Source organism: Achroia grisella, unplaced genomic scaffold, assembly GCF_030625045.1.
Source record: "Achroia grisella isolate CSIRO2021 unplaced genomic scaffold, CSIRO_AGI_Agris_v1 utg487, whole genome shotgun sequence".
Lineage (NCBI taxonomy): Eukaryota > Metazoa > Arthropoda > Insecta > Lepidoptera > Pyralidae > Achroia > Achroia grisella.
Genome location: NW_026712891.1, coordinates 4,156,593 through 4,174,984, shown reverse-complemented (window position 1 = coordinate 4,174,984; position 18,392 = coordinate 4,156,593). Strand labels below are relative to the sequence as shown.

The 18,392-nt window shown below is 30.3% G+C and overlaps 2 protein-coding genes across 5 annotated transcripts in view; one reads left to right on the top strand and one right to left on the bottom strand.

The window, feature by feature from the left end:
* LOC131846023 (solute carrier family 12 member 6) overlaps positions 1-18,392 on the top strand; it is a 334,208-nt gene that overhangs the window by 106,958 nt on the left and 208,858 nt on the right. The window lies entirely within an intron of this gene.
* On the bottom strand, positions 6,124-15,903 carry LOC131846025 (monocarboxylate transporter 7-like). 2 transcript variants are annotated; one of them, XM_059195233.1, is made up of 8 exons: positions 15,736-15,903; positions 14,813-14,939; positions 14,205-14,621; positions 14,005-14,128; positions 13,710-13,863; positions 12,908-13,052; positions 9,995-10,186; positions 6,124-6,485 (listed from the first exon to the last, which is right to left on the bottom strand). In XM_059195233.1, the coding sequence occupies exons 1-8, from the start codon at positions 15,865-15,867 to the stop codon at positions 6,370-6,372; spliced, it is 1,407 nt and encodes a 468-aa protein (XP_059051216.1). In that variant the 5' UTR covers positions 15,868-15,903; the 3' UTR covers positions 6,124-6,369. The 2 variants fall into 2 exon arrangements, with proteins under 2 accessions (XP_059051216.1, XP_059051217.1); XM_059195234.1 differs by having other exon boundaries at positions 14,813-14,932; positions 15,736-15,819.

Below are 18,392 nucleotides of genomic sequence, written 5' to 3'. Positions count from 1 at the left end.
AAGTACCTACATACAAGGAGATTCCAGCCCTGGCTTAGAAAATTAAAAAAGAAAAAACATACGTAATAGAATATATTGTAACAGAAATAAAATTCTTCTTATTTATGTATTAAATAATATAGAAAAGATTTATATCAGTTTCCATATGAGAAAACTCAGTTCATTTCTAATATTAAATAAATAAGTGAAATTTGATATAACGCGTGTACCAAAAATGTTATAACGAAAGTTCTTTATACATCTAATAAACATAAAATACAGTCGTAAAAGAACAATTTCATTTTGCAACATTTGCTTTATCTCTTCTGTATTCGCTTGTAAAATACGGACTCAATTATAACGGACGAACATAGTAAAATAATGATGTTAAAATTTCATCTAGGTGTTTCATACAATGAAACACACAAACAATATATATACTATATAAAACACTAAATAGGTTATTCACATCTGTGAACCTATCAACAAAATATTTTTTTATTAATTATCATCATCATCATCATTTCAGATTGAAAGATGTCCACTGCTGGACAATTTTTATTAATATTTAATCACAATTTTTTTGTTTACACGATTTTATCTTCATATTAAATAATTGGCGGACTCACTGGTCAAATGTTTTTTAGATTAATGTATTAGTGGCGATACAGAATGGCGTGAATACCTCATAGATTACGAATAAGAAAGAGTTTTTCAATCCAAAACTAATCGTTATTTTTACTGTATATTATGCTGCATAATATTAGGTATACTAAAATTAAAATATAGCTTAATTACAATAACTTATATTTAAGTACCTGTATATGTAATATTGTATTTATGCTACATAGTATGCTACTGACTCACAATACATTCATATATACTGATATTCAAACATGATTCGTATATATATTCGACAGATTCATATATACAAACATCACTGTAAAAACAATCGACAGTTTTATCAAAAATTTAGAAATAAATTTACCAAGAAATTAGGAATCGTTTTTGCAACAATCTGAAATGTCATTCGTATAGTTGCTGTAGAATACGTACTAAACATTCCAACACCCATTTTTAACCTATACAGAATTGTTACAACGTATTCACTGTAGAGTCCGTAGCAGCGAGGGCGGTCGATACAGCCTGCCCGGGCTAGATCAGGGCCCAGGTACTATCGTAAAACCTGAACGAACTTTACATATAGCTTAGGTATATCTGTATTTGAGATATTTGCAGCAGATATGCCTAAATATTATTTTTCGCTTTATTTAACTGTGTAGCCTTATATAGCATATAATATAGTACAAAAATATTTTCATATTTTTTTATAAGCAACTGCGAAAGGTTTAATTGACGTATATATATGTTTTACATAATTAACTTAATATTCTAGTAACAATTTTATGTAATAATGATGGCTTCGGTGGTATAACGGTTTACACCACTTTATTTCCAAGGATCGTTAGTTCAATTCTCGCACGATACAAGGAAAAGTATATTTTAAGTATCAGATATTTACTACAATATCTGCTTAGTTTGCTGTTTGCAATGACTGAATGACGCTGTTCAGGACACCTTTTACTTCACGAAATATGTTCTTTAGTTAGTTTCTTATACATATATGGACTTTAAGGTACTGATATATGTATTGTATTAATAAATATATTCAGCAACAGAAGTTGTTTCTAAAATAAAATACAATTGTGAAATTTAGAATGATGTGTCGTTGACTCTTTCACCCATCCACCAAGCTGTGAGAACTCATGAATAAATTTTACTTCGACCTCCTTAACCGATTCCACTCAGAGCAATATGTTAAATAATCCCGTTTATCTAGATGAGAATTCCAGTAGGTATAAGTTAAGCTATTTTGGGATTATTGCAGTAATATTGAAATGTGATACGGAATATCTGCCCTCGCTAATATAAATGGGATAGTAGATAGATGTGTGAGGTATTCGTTGCACGCATAAACGATTGAACGGATTTGAATGAATTTATCACACAAATTGTCATAGGATTCTTTTATCTGGAATATACATTATTGTGGGATGGATTTATAGTCAAATATATTCGAATGTGATAATCATTGTGATAGTTATCCGATAAATATACTACGAACATCTAGATAATTGTACATACAACTGTACTTATTATATAAATTTGATAATAATGTTACTACTGTAAATTTTCCACGACTGCTATTTCCAGTGAGGTTTTAGAGACATTTTAACATCGTTATTGCAAGACTTTATACTTTAGGAATAAAAGGTATCACTTCAGCGTAATATGGGTATATTACGCTGAAGTGATACCTCTTATTCCTAGCCTCCATGTCCTGCCATTCTGATATTGTTGTATGCAGCATCGGAGAGAAAGAAAAAAAATATACTTTAGATACCTGCGTAATTCGAACTTATGACCAAGTAGAGACAGTAAACCGCTAGGCCACGATGTTCCAAAAACATTATCATTAAGAAAAATAATATAAATATAAAGGAACATTTAACTAAATTGACCTTCGTCTAAAACAAAGTGAGTGACAGACAGCAAAATAAACTGAGTACGACTAATGAAGTCAGAAAAAAGACGCAACTCGAGTAAAAGCTTCACTGCCGGGCACCGCAGACATTTTTAATGGGGTCCCATTATGCGAGTTGTCTACTGCTATGTGTCTAATGATATACATGACAGAATCGCTTGAAAGCCTCGTAGTTTGCAATGAAATGTACACTCATATTATATAGAGTGTGTGTGAATTTTGTAGGTTTGTATGTACGTTGTTAGTTATTTCCGAGATGTTTGACTTTATATTTATCTTTTACTAGCGACCCGTCCAGGCTTCGCATGGATGTATTACAAACCTTATAATTTCTCGGCTTTTTCTATACTCTAACCCACATGTATTATACATATAAACCTTCCTCTAGAATCACTCTATATAGAAAACAGCATTAAAAGATATAAGCGAACAAACAACGGCAGCTTTATTTCATACTATGTAAAGGTAAACATATTATTCCTCGCGAATATATAAGATATATAAAACTAGCTACTCGCCCCGGCTTGGCCCGGGTGTACATGTATTATACATATAAACCTTCTTCTTGAATCACTATATCTATTAAAAAAATCGATTCAATATCCGTTGCGTAGTTTTAAAGATTTAAGCATACATAGGGATAGACAGCGACAGCGACTTTGTTTTATACTATATAATGGTAACCACCATTCTATAATATATTATATATACTGTAACAGTAAAGGATATATATGCCCTTTTCGCCTTATCCTGTAGATCAAGCAGTTTGCCATCCTCATTCTCGATAACTGGCTGTCATATTATCTACAGGTCGTACCAACGCAGCCGGTCAAATGACTCAGCAAATTCTTCTAAAGGAATTTGGGATTAAAAATAAATAGCTGGATATTGAATAGGGCATTACAGCAGCAAGCAGGGACAGAATTAATTTTCTTCTGAAAACTATTTAGGAATATTGGTAATAATTATAATCTTTCTTGTATAATTTGAAAAATAAACTAACTCCTTGTCTTACTGAATCTGACGAGATTGAGACTAATGAGAACTACCTATTCTTTACAGATGATATACCTTATTAATTGGGGCTCCACGTGACCCTCTTTGGTGGTTTAACTTATCTGCCTTCATTGTCGTAACCTTATATCCATTTTATTTTAGCCCATACCTTTACTATACCGTAATCAGCCATACAAATCATAAATTAGGTAATTTATATTATACTTTTCTTTTCTAAACAATAATAATAGAAATTATCTTAAGTAAACATTACAGTTTTTAAACAGCATGCAAATAAATACTTACTGACGCTACCACAAGTACAATTTTTGCATTTAAATAACAAGTTTAAACAGAAAAACGTAGTTAAAGATAAGATAGAAAAGATGAAATGCCTACGCTAGCTACTTACTATGGGGAACACACTGCCGCTTTATAACGTGATGGACATTACGGAACTAATGTAATAAAAGCGCGCAGCTAAGATTGATGTACGTGAAAGTTACATTCAAGAAACATCCTAGGGAAGGGAACGCCTTCCGGTTTAGCTTATCGATTTTATATAACGGTTATTGAGCACATTTTCGATACCAAAATATGTATCTATTATTGATAAAAGTATGAACAAAGTGCAATATAAGCGCAACGATGATTCACTCGTTCCTTATACTCGTGCACGGGTGCTACTCGAAGGAACTGCTCTGTTCTAATCACTACGACTTATTTTGTTAGTTCATCATCTGTATTTTTAATATTTTGAATTCCATTAATTTTGTAGTTTGTATTCACGCATAATTTTGACTCTAAAATATAAAGTTGTACGTTTATTCAAAATAGGACTGGACGAAAACGGATAACTTTCTGGCTATTGTTCTTGTGCTGAAACAGTATTTTGAATGTGTGGTAGTATAAAGAAGAGTGACTGTGACTATTGAAAATTGTTTAATTTTTTTGTTTTATTTATTTGAATGAAGATTATTAAAGATAAGTTGTTGTTATAGCTCCTATAATACATCAAATCAGCAAATCATTATTTGCGTAACAAATTAATGTATGCCATAGTTACCCCGCGTATTCCGATTAAACAGGATTTAATGCAGCTATTGCCACTGCTGTTGTAAATTTGTTATTACCTAAATTTACCTGAATACTTGTCACTTTAACAATGTAAAAAAAAACATAACGGGATAATGTTTGTAAATAGTTCATGTTTTAATTGCAATTAAAGTTTCTGAGTAGTAGTTTTAATATCAATTCGCTAGTTTTTAAATTTTATACCTACTACATACATATATGGTATATACATCCAGGTTATACGTTTGCTCTTGTGTAGCGATATATTGTTGAAAATACAAAAAGTATTTGCAAAAGAGTTTCTGTTCACAAGGTTTTTCCTACTCAGCCTCTTTTTTTTAATACATATAATAGAATAATAATATTATGAACATGCCTTTACTATTCTTATCACCGATGGAGTAGGCAGGTCGTCAGTCTTGGCATGACAAGATTTCGCTGAGTAACGCTAAATAGCATTATCGCCGTCACCAATGTCTTTGGGGCGGTTTCACCAACGGAAAGTCATTCAGAAATATAAATTGGCAGTACAAAGATTTTAATACACTAGCTCAGGGTTTGTGAACCACTGATCCATGTATTGTTTTTTCATACTTGTTTTGTTTCATACACATGACGCTGATGCTGGAGCCATTGTCTCTCAACAAGCTATTATTGTTCTTTTTTAAAAAAGCCAAATTGAAATCCTACTGAATAGAATAATAAAAAATAGAAACCCTATCCAGAAAAGGGTTCCTATTGATTATATTTTTTGTGTGTTGTATTGTGTGACAATAACGCAAAACCATCGACTCGTTTTTAGTAATTGTTGGAATAGTGAAGTCCTTAACGTATAATATAGTGGCTTTTTTATCGATATATAATACGTCTATATTGCCACGTTCACATTTCACCGTGAGCTTGTAATGACAGCCCTTCAGCGCGCTCGCGTAATATCCCGCTAACTCTGAAAAAGCGAACCCTATATTTCATCCCAAGTATTCCTGTACTCCTGTGCTTTACGAGGGTTAGGTAAATAAATTATTACCGGCCGTATGAAAATGGTTACTAGGTATCATTAAGTTTATCAGCTGATTTAGAAACATTAGATACCTATGTTCAATGTTCAATTCGATGACTTTTTGTACGTTAAGATATTGTTTCCGTTAATTAGCAGCCGATTTGGATTCTTCAATTGACTCTTCACTTTATTATACCCAAAGAAATATTAGACTAATTATTTAATTTGTGACACAAACTGAGCTCTTATTTAATATCGTGAGATAATTGTATATTATTTATTTTTAATAATTCTAAAACATAATAATATTCAGGATTAGGAGATTTTTAGTGTCATTTGTAGTAACAGCACTTGAGTAAACTATCAGGGAAATAGATCTGTATGTAAATAGATTTACTCTTAATATTAAAATTATATGTACAAAGAAAATAAGTGTAGAATAAAATAAGAACATTTAGTAAAAAAGCATTTAATTAACTATGATTATAGCAGTAATATAGGTAAAAAATATATTATTATATTCTTTATGTACAATTTTGTATAAATATAATTAATACGAGAACTATCAATTTAATACTGGTTTATCATAATTCTATTAACTTTAAATTCGTATTATAATAAGAATCCAATAGATTTAAAGTAGTAGATAATACATATGATTTAGATAACGTAAACTTAATTTTATTTATCAAATATTGTATTAAATCAAACTACATTAATTTCAAAATTAATTCGCTTAGGAATTACTGAGTTTCTTTAGATCTATGTATATCAGTCACTTCTTGTGTCTTACTATGTATTCGACGGCCCACAATATGAGACATGGAAGACAGCATAATATTAAGGCGTAGAAAGCTGGTACGAAATTCTGGTATTCGTCCTTTATAATACCTAAAACAACACACAGACAACATTACTTTAGTTTTATTATTTTACAAAAACAATTCACTATAATCTTAACATAGGTTAATAGAATATTACCTACTATGACAGAATCTCTTATGATTAAAAAAGAATTATGAAAGTAAATTTTGGCGAATATATTTTCAATGGAAATAAAAATATTCACTGAAAGAGGATTTTCTGAAATTCCCACGGGATAATAAATTCCATGCGGTTTCAGCTGTTGGAACCAACTTATAATAATATTTGTTAGAAGATTTATTTCTAAATCCCTATATCCTGTAACCTCGAGATAATTACATTATATGATATAATAATTACAGACTTTTTTGTGTGGCTGGAGTAGAAAACACCACTGCTGGTAATTGGTAACTATACTTCTATATACACGAACAGCACCACAGGCATCACGTTTTAATATCACTGCTATTTTTAGTTTCATACATTGCTATTCCGGAGGACAAAGGTATCCGTCTTCGTAGTTGTTGGTGGACTTAACACCTTGCGGCATTTTTTACCAATCAACACAATATAAAGAAATATGGGTAATAAATAATGTTAAGAAAAATTGTTGCCCGTTGTTCTATATTTTATAAACAAAACGCAGAATTTATTACATATGTGGGATGTAATAATATATTACAAAAATATATATTAGTCTAAATTTTAAGGAACTACTTCCCTCATTTATTATTCCATAATACTATCTCGTCCTTTACATCTCACTTTTCAATCAAAATCCAAGTTACAAAGCGCTTGCTTTTAGCTTAGCAACTGAAATAGTTATACCAGAACTATATGTAGACTTTGTAAAATAGTCGAGTAAAATTCAATCCAATTGAATAGATAGTTCAAATTACATATATAGATTCAGTTGAGTTACATCTAATAAAAACGGTTCAATTTGTCTCCACTGCGATCGTATAATTTATCACAGGAAACGTTTACGGGTTCCCGTCGTGTGGTGAAATATAACACTGTTTATACTTAAGTAAGAGACAATATATACATATATATATTACTATATGGATAGACTACTATATATATTAGATAGTGTATCACATCAAATCAAAAACCATTTGATCATGTAGGAAATTTTAGGTTTTTTGTAGTAATATTTTTCCCTACCGTCCACCAGTACAGTTTATGGATTTAATTGAGAAGAACTGGCAGGAAAATCAACAATAATCAATTAATTAATCTTTATATTCCTCATGTTTTAATAAATAAATAGCTATATCCTACTACAATAAGAATATGACTACGAGGTTGGATAGAATATAATTTACTCGAATTAAATTGAGCGTGCACTGCCGTGCGATATAGCTAGCTAGTTTACCAATATCCGAAACAACGTATAATATACCAGTTCTTACCCGAGACTTCGTTTGTGGTTTTCAAGATAAGATAGCTGTCGTTATACAGTCTATGATAAATTTTAATATAATCCGTTGAGTCGCGAAAAGGTAACAAATAGACAGATAGAGGAACATTCTTTTGAACTTGAAAATAAGACAAATTTCCATCTATCAAACATCATATTTACATTAAAGTTACATCAATTTATTTAAATTTCAGAACGGAAAATGACCTCTCATCTTTATTCATCAATTATTTTTATTGATCAGATAAATCAATCAAGTACTGAGAGAGGAGTGTAAATATCCACTCGTAGTTCATTCTGTCCATACCATAGATGATGTTAATATCGATAATTCTCGAAAATATCACTGTATTTGTTTAAGTTTATTATTTTTGGTAGGATTTGGAAATCTGCCGTCATCGTCGTTATCAATATTTGTACTGAAATATACCTAAACATTATAAATATGTATTTTTTAAATATGACTGTCTTAAAAATATTGTATATATTTTTTGTCATTGTACAATTTTATTTAAACTGTCCCTGTGTACGCCGCAGAGGTCAATTTACAGCTTCGCGAGTGCAGAGATAATCGCAAATCCGATGAACACTAGGAGTGGCTAAAGATCATTTCCTGCCTATTGGATACGACTTAGTATGAGGACACCATTAGGTTTTTATACCTCGCTCAGGTAATTATAATATTTTGGTGAAATATAGCAGTGAATCTACAGGATACAGAGACAACCTCTGACAAGCCTTACGAATGGAGATCACGAAAGTGCCAGGGTATCCCCTGGAAGGCTGGATGTATTTTACGATGTCCGTGCTTTACCTATAGATAATATTTAACTTTGGGCTAGGATTACTAGATTATATCAGGATCATCATGAATTACTTATTTATATTTGAGTTAGAAAAGATAATTACTATAAAACCTTACATGTGTCAAATACTGATAATTTTTTTATTAGTATTTGCCACACTTTTGCCTGCTGCTTTGCCTACTACTTTTTTCTTTACTGCCCTTACTAAAATTATATAAAACACTCTGTTTGTTACCTCAAACATTTGAAATATAATATTTGGGACGTATAAGAATATGCGTTATTACACAAATAAACTTGGTTTAATATCACAGACATAGCGCGGTAATTATAATAGTTATTTAAAAATAACAAATATCATTGACTCATTGACCAAATTAACTATATACTTTAAAAGATAATATGTTAACAGTTGACATAGTTTATTAGAGTTTGGTAAACAAATCGCGACAAATTAGATACAAACTGTGTCCTAATTATTAGTATCTGCATTACGTACGAGTTTATTAAAGTATGTAGTAATAATTAAAGATCTGCAATGATTAAGTGATCAAAGATCTATTAAACTCGGTAGATTATAAAAAAATATTTTAATGAGTTGTGTACGCGATATTATAAATAACCTTTTTCTTAAGAAATTATTGTTATGAGAAAAAAATAAAAAGTGTATTCTTTTTTGTCCTCCATGCGTTGTCATCTCGGAGGATCCAGATGCCCTTACAGGGTATTCGGCGTTTTAGTTCTCTATTAGTCCTCTTTACTACTGCTTCTCTCAATTCTCAACCTTCAGCAGAAAAGCATCTTACAAAGCAAGATGTTTGACGGCTGAGATAGGTGAGAAAGAACTCACCACGCAGACCTAAGTAAATACATATATTGATTTCATATGCGATGAACCAAATGATGTTTTAATAACAAATCAAATAGCGATGTCATATAAGTTGATACAGTTATCAGTTTACCTGATAATCATGATACTATTTTGACGGCTCCATATTATTTTGTGTAACAACCAAATGCATACATGATTTCATTCTTGTATTCAAGAGTAGGTACAAAATTATTATTGGGTTGAAGTTCAACCAAAATTAAGTTTTTACCAGAATTATATAGATCCAGAATAGACCTGAATGGTCGTGATAAATACTAGAGTTGGATTTTGTACCTAGTCGTCTGCGAGAGTACGTCTGTATCACCCATTTCAGACAGCCGCAATGCAGTTTTTTGTAAGCTGCTTTTTTATTCAGGTTTGTTTTAAGTAGTTCATTTCCTATTCTAATCAAACAAAAATCTTTTTAAATAATTACCAATAATTGGAGCAATTGCTACGTTGACCAGACCAACAGCTAGCAAGAAAATTGCATAAGCTCCCGGGAAGTCTTCATGGGAAACATGATTGGCAATTACTAAAGGACTGGCCACGTGTAGTCCGGCTCGTAGCACTCCCAGTATACCAGTTGCAATAGCCAACCAGATGAATTGGTGTACTTGGAGGATTACTGAAACAATAATATAATAATAATATCTCAAAATAATTCACACAGCGCCGTTTAGTCTCCAGCTAAGCGGAGATTGTGTTATAAGTACTAGATAGTATTGTAGATAACTGATACAAATCCATATATATTTATTTGTTTTAAATACATATTATACATAGAAAATAACTTGACCGACACTAACAATCATACTCATAGATAGAAATGTTTGTACCGAGGAATGAAATTCATGCCCATTGAAAGTAAGGCAGTGTGCCAAATCCCTAGACCACAGAGGCCATCAAAATGTAGTAAAATAATCAATTATAGTAAATTATATTGTTGTTATATATAATAAAGTATGTAGTACTGCTTTAAGAGATAAAATCACTGGATTGGAATTACAAGTTTCTTTTGTTATTTATTAATGCTAATAACTGTTAATGTTAAGTATTGTTTTATATATAAAATTCGCTTGTGTCAATGTTAATTACCATACTCCTCCAAAACGGTTGGACCGATTTTTATGAATTTTTATATTTATATTTAGAAAGTAGTATCGGCTACTATAATATTTTTCGAAGTGATTGTCCAACCCTAACATTTTATTTTATTTTTTTATAAGGTGCATTAAAAAATACATACTACCCTAAATTTTCACCCTTCTATTACCAACCCCTAGTTTTTAACAGCGATTTTAATTTAATTGGCAAAACAACGTTTACAGAGTTACCTAGCATAATATATATTTAACTGTACACATGAAAATAGGATATATCGATTTTAAAGAAATTGGGAAAGTTTGTTGGCACACAACCAAATTGTTACAATCGTTTATAGATAGACTGACAATATAAAGGCCATGGTCGATATTATACGCTGGTGTTATACCATCAGTGTTAAAGGTTCGTAGGTATTAAAAATCAATAGATGTTGTTGCTTGTTTTACAATAAGAATTTTACAATATACATAAATAATATGAACATAAATTTGTAAAGAACACCGATGTGATGAATTTGAATGTAGTAAAAGAAGTATCAGGCACAGCATTTGTGTGAAACTAATTGTACCCGGAATAGTAAGTATTCTCTTTATTAATGTAGGATACGATCTACATGTCAACTCAATTTCAATAAAATCCATTCACTATTTTTCTAGGAAAGAATACGAAAAATTCATCTACGTTACATATATCTATCTGTATAACTTCGTTCCTATAATTCGTAGTAGGTATTATATATTTTATAACAGTTTTGAATTTGAACTGTTTGAATATTATTATTCAAACAGTTTCAAAAATTAATAACCTTATGCTTTAGAATTCATTATTAATATAATAAAGTCAAAACGGCCTGTTTGCCACTTTTTGACTACTAAACGACTGAACGGATCTAAATGAAAATTGCCATAAGTATAGATTGCTCCATGAAAGTGGACAACATCCTTAGGTTCATCTTCATGCTTCAGGTTATCTCAAAAAAGCAGGTGAAATAGGTAGCTTGTCAAAATTGAGTTAAGTTTATTATTAGTAAAAAAATATATACTCGTAGGTAAATGTTATGATGCTGCAATTTTATTTCATTGTTTGCATTAATAGCATTTACTTCAAGTGTTTGTTTTATACGCATATCTATAGACAAATAAGTATTTACATATAATTCAATTGTACATAAATGTACTAACGCATTCGGTAAGATGTTATCAAAGGTACTGTAAATGCTACTTGTCATCAAGGTTATGGATTACATAAAATATTGTATAATCATTTGAACTACTAATAATAATACAAAACATCTCTGTATCAAACTAGAAGTACTATATTAATCTTAAAGACATGTAAATACATGTGCTATTTCAGATATATCAAACTTTTATTTTATAAAGATTTTGATTAAAAACATGAATTTCGTGCATATTACTGTTTAAATTTTACATAAGCATGATATGAAAATTTTTAACTTTACAACTATGTAATACATATTATAACAAAATCGAGACGAAATGAAAACTGTCTATTTATTTATTTGAATATTAAAGTTACATATAAGGAATTAGAATATTATTTTCACAGAAAATGAGTGAAAACAAAGTATAGAAAATCGTACAGAAATACTCACCAAAGAGTCGAAAATATAAAATATTACGATACAATTTTGATAATTATTAATTATTTTTTAATATATGGCGTTATTTAGACGTTTTAGTCCTTGTTGTTGTTGATCGAAGCATGCAGACATAGAATAGATGTGTTTTTAAAGAAAACTCACGAAATCTCAGGCAGAATTAGAAAATACTCGTAAATACATTTGTTATTTGCAACCAAAAATGTTAGGGATATATATAAACTTATTTGTGTATTTTCTTTCTTTCATTTCTTTAACATTTTATATAGAGGTGTGGAATGTTGTTACTGTTCTAAAAAAGTCACGAGACTTATTTCAAAACATTTGTAGAGTATTTTTAAGATATGCCTAGGAATCCAAATTATGTTTTTGCCTACCCTAATTCGAATATAGGAATAAGCTAAAATATTTTTTATTAGTTAGGAACACTATATCCCTTCTAATGAATCTTTTTTATAATGTTAGTTGTTAAAGGTTATGCTATGAATCTTAGAAGCCGAGTAATAAGAAAAAACCCAAAACGCTAAGCAAAAACGAAACAATAACGCAATGTGTGATATAATTTCTCTTAAATTAAATTTTATATAAATGGAAATAATACTGTTATAAATTATAATTTACCTATTCTGAAGAAGACAGTAATAAGGACAGTGAAGTAATATAAGGCTCTCGTATTTATCTTGGTCTGGCTACTAATAAAGCCAAGCGCAAACCGACCAGCCACATCAGCGCCTGCACATATAGAAATACATGTCGCTACTTGCATCTGTAACATATAAATGATTATTATAAATAATCTAATTAAATTATAGTTATGTTTAGTCTATCTGATACATTTTATATATTGGGGATATACTTGGATCTAATGTGCCGGGAGGTAAGCCTACATCTAGGATTAATTTTAATTTGATTTTGGTGTTACAAACAGATTAAAAAGTGAGTATGAAATATAATTGACCATTAAGGTCTAAGTTGGAACAGTGGTCCAATGAGCCTCAAAGCTCTATTATTTTATTTTATTGTATATTTAATTTCTATACTAATATTGCAAAGCTTAGTTAGTTTGTTTAATACGGGGAAAACTCCAATTTAGGAACTATTTTCAATTGAAAAAACATTTTAGTGTTGTAGGAATTATCGTGGAAGATTATGAGCTATATCATTCATCACGCTACAACCAATACGTGATGCTGATGAAGTTATGCGGGTCACCTAGTTATTTATAATATCTAGGTAGTAAGTTCATGATGATATATTCTCTTTATCTTAATGCTTCCTGGACGGAGAAATACTCAGAAATACACATTAATATACAGAGTTTATAGTTCTGACTAAATTAGAATGTGTGGTGTTTATGTTGACGTTCTGGCTAAATTTGTATATGTGACATTTTTAAATATTATAAATATGATGAAAAACGTACTTTGTCAAAACCATATTGCAAAAATAGCAGCGGCTGTAGAACAAAAAATGTAACATCCGAAAAGTTGCAAAAACTTTGTCCGATGCAAATATTACAAAACACTGGATCTTTCAGTACTCTTAAATTAAACATCTCCAGAAATCTCGTATATATACTGCAAAATAAAGTAAAGTTAATACACTTTAATTTAGTAAATCATTATTAAAATATTCCCGTCTGTAATATATGTTAAAGTTGGCCAATTTTATGGTTACAGGTTAGTTACGGTTCTGTTTAAATTCCACCTAGAACTTACCTAACTTTCTTAGCCTTACTTTGTCCAGTAGTAATAGCAGTTTCATATACAACGTCAGTACTACTATTAGAAGGATTTAACAAATCCACATTTTCATCTACCCCTTTTCCACATTCTACATTATCTGTAAATTTAATTTATATGCATTTCTTCCTTCTATCCATTTGAAATAACAAAGTATTGTATAAAATGGTAAATACTTGTAACTTTCAAATTTTTATTCTGTCTTCTTTTTCCATTAGTTCGCATGGTGATCATTGCAGGAAATATATGAAATGTTATTGCACTTATCAGCAGAAGAGTTCCTCTGAAGCCATACCAAGTCATAAATATTTTTATCATGTATGGATACCACATTAAGAATACTCCTTGAACACCCTTGCAAATACTCAATGCTGTTGTTCTTTTATTCTTCTCGTAATAATAATTCAACGTTGAATAGCATACTGGTGTAATCATACCAAATCCAATGCCCTGAAGTACACCATAAGTAATAGATAATTCATTGGTGTTTTTTATAAAAATTGTTGTAAAGGACCCAACTGATAGTATAACTGCACCAATGAAGCCCCCAAATTGGAGGGAAAATGTTTTTGATATCACGTTTAGTATTATACCTGAAAATAAAACAAATAAATAATATATAGATAAAAATAAATTGCAGCAGTGTAAGTAAAAATAGTAGGTAGTCCCTTATTATTCGCAATATCCACATTTCTTCTATATCCACAATATAGAAGAATATCTTTCATCTCGTTATAATCTTACATTTGTATACTTATCTAGAATACAAACTATGATATAATACCTCCAATAGCCAACATTAAAGCAAACACCCCATGTGCTGTTGTCAAAGACTGAGTGGTAGATTGTGTAGCGATAATAAAATCATTGTATATTAGTCCAGATGAATTTACATGGCCAATACCTGCAATCTGAAATTTCACTCTAGTTAATTTTTGTACACAACTAAGATAATTATAATATTCTCAACTTGAGCATATTTTAATTCAATAATATTGTTAATAGTAGCAGTAGTATTGCTGATAGTGGGTACTATAACTTTTCCTTTCACACAATATTTTTTAACCAGTTTTATGTACTGTTACCAGATTTGATGCAAAGTATGAATATTTTTGTAGGTGGGAACTATATTTAGCTTGGTTCAAAATTAACTGCTAGAAAGAGAAAACATTACTATAAAATCAGTACATAAAAGCGAGATGGATAGCAAACAATGCTTACTAGAAAACGATGGCTATGTCAACTGTTTCTGTAGCTTCTAAATATAACAGTTAATTATAATTTTAAAATAGTAAATACAATAAATAAATAATCCATTGCAAGCAAATAATATAATAATTATTATAATTCAATGTGATCCTATATTTAGAGAAATATGCTGCTATTAGAATTATTATAATAATAATTACTTTTCATTCAATGGTTACTTTGTGTTTGTTTTTTGCTTTACTTATACTATATTATTAGAAGTAAATATGGTAGTTCAATAAATGACTAAAGCATAATAATAACCCTATTAAATACTGTAAACATTACAAAAACATCATTATTTTTATAAAATTAACCTCTTTATCTTCTATTTTATAAATGTTTCCAATGCAATTTAGATATATTATTTTATTTGTAGCTAATTGGTACAACTTGTCAACAATAAAAAATATCGTTATCATTTGCGTCTTATCAGTATTATATTCATATAATACTTACAAAACTAATTATTGTTCCAAAACAGACCATGTAACCCCAATTGTCGGTCTTAACTCGCTTTTCTTCATCACTTTTCACTGCTTCACACACTTCATTATTCATTTTCAGTACGTCTGATTCGAACTCACTCATTTTTATAACTGAACTGAACGCAACCAGATGGGAGAATAGAGGATTAACCTAAGTGGTTGTAAAATAGGGTTGTCAGGTATAACAAATTTACTATTTCACCGAGATTAGGTATGTGTTACACTGTGATTAGGTGTGTAATTACGTGAGATTGCGTTCTAATATTATATATATGTATATATATATATATTTAGTCTTTATTTTTATACTATTCATAAACAACTCTTGTGTTTTCAATTACATACATTTTTCAATATGTTTTAACATACTTTGTAATATTATATCGTGGTAAGTTCTAAAAAAAAATATTTTAAGGCGTTATACAACTCTGAATGCTTGTTTCTCTCTGCTGTCTCTGCCGCTATAAATAGCCAGGAGGAATTAAATTCGAAGTAATGGTATTTGTAGCAGGAATGTTTGGCGATCTTTTTCAGATACCGTTAAAATCAGTTTATTATAGATTGTGAAGTTTATTACACATTATAATAAACTGATTAAATAGAGTTGAATGAACAACTGTATAAATAATTGAATTTATAGATTCAATTATTTAATTCAGTTGTAATGTTTACGTATTCCGTATTAAAAAGGGATCATTATTTCTACTATAATACAAAATAACTTACCATATTACTCGAGTAAAACTGCGAATTACAGCTAGTATAGTATAATTGCCAGTATAAGTACAATACAATGAGGTAAGTAGACAGCCCTAGATAAGGAGAATATTTATACGATAACAATCCTTTGTTCGTACGTATGAGATCACCACATTGTATGTGTGTATGTGTATGCTACACACATACGCACTTCCGTTTTGGCAAGATCCATATATAATCATTATATTAAAAAATAATGTATCTACTTGTTAGTGTGTGTGCATCGGATAAAACATAAATAATAATAATAATAAAATTGCATTTTTTTTGTCCATTATATTGCAAGGGTTTATTGATAACTGATTACTATTAATCGCTTACAGATGAATAAATATATACCTACACCATATACCTATATATAAAAAAACCACCACCATAACTCTACCTATATGTAAAAACAAAGTCAGCCATGTTTGTGTGTATGTTCTCGATAATCTCAAAAATTGCTGAACGGATTTAATATGGTTTTCATACATTAACAAGTGATTTCTGAGGAAGTCGTAGGTCAATACGGTTTTGTGTGTTATTGAAAAACCCATGCAAAGCCGAGGCCGGTCGCTAGTATTAATTTAAAAAAATGTGAGGTCTGAAGTATCCTGACAAGAATACAGAATACATTGGATTAGACCAAAGACCACATTATTTAATCCAAATTTTTTATTACCAAGAGTAAAAAGAGAGTTGTTAGAAGTTTGACGTATCTGTATATCCATGTCTGTGTGTAATATTATAGCTCTTAAAACCAAACCTGGACCCGTAGTGATGTGGGTTTTTTGTTTGAAATCTAACGTGATATAATTCTTAACTACAATTTAGCATAGTTTGTTTAGATTTTTTCGGGAGTTTTGAGTAAGTCATTTAAATTTTGTAATTACATTTCCATATTTATTTTCATTGTATACAATATTTGGCACGTAAATCAGCATTTAACATGTTATGTATTGACTACGGCAATATACCTGGTCTGGCTACACTACGCCTCCAAGGAGACATTCTCGTCTAAGGACCAGGAGTGATTTTGAGAGTAACGCAGCTGCAGTAGAGTCACAACGCGAGTTTCAAGGCGTTTGTGGCCCGGGTTTCCATGAACATGCTGCTTACTTTCATAAAGGAGGACTACTGGCCAAAGGAGGTGGTGCATAGACGCTACCGTGGTAGATTGCCGTCGTCAGTGCGTGACCATAGAGACAGTTCTTTAACCATCTAAAGTTCTAAATGAGGTTTAAATTAACACTAACACCAATTTTTAATAAATTGCCACATACAAACAACTACAAACATATCCTATAAGTATTGTATACGTATCCGTATCAATACTGTATCGAATTCAAGCTAAGTTACATGGATATCATAATTACTTACCTAAAATATTATAGAATTATAATGGAAACGCGAATTTTAGAATGGAGATATAATACACGGGGAATTCCGCTATACTAAACCAAATCCGCTATTTTAAACGCATGTATACTTCTTCATGAAGTCAATAACATAAATCAACTTTAACTTTATATTTGGAAACGTGATTCATTTATTTTAGGAACAAAGCTCGCATGAACTTACTTATATATAAACGATAGTTATAGCATTTCAGCATTTGGGATACTAATCATAAGGTATATAACATATATGATATATCTTGTAGCTGAAGCCCACCGCTTCGCAAATGTGATATCTAAAATAAAAATATGTCGTAACTGTTCGGAAAACCCATTAGAATTTGCACAAGAGTCCAAAAGGTCCTATGTGAATTTTGTATTTGAATGTAAGACCAAGTTGTAAGTAAACCTTACAACTATGCGGTAGTGAAAACTGCACTCAAATTAGTTAAGCTATTTCTGAGATTAGCATGCACGCAAAATTAAATAG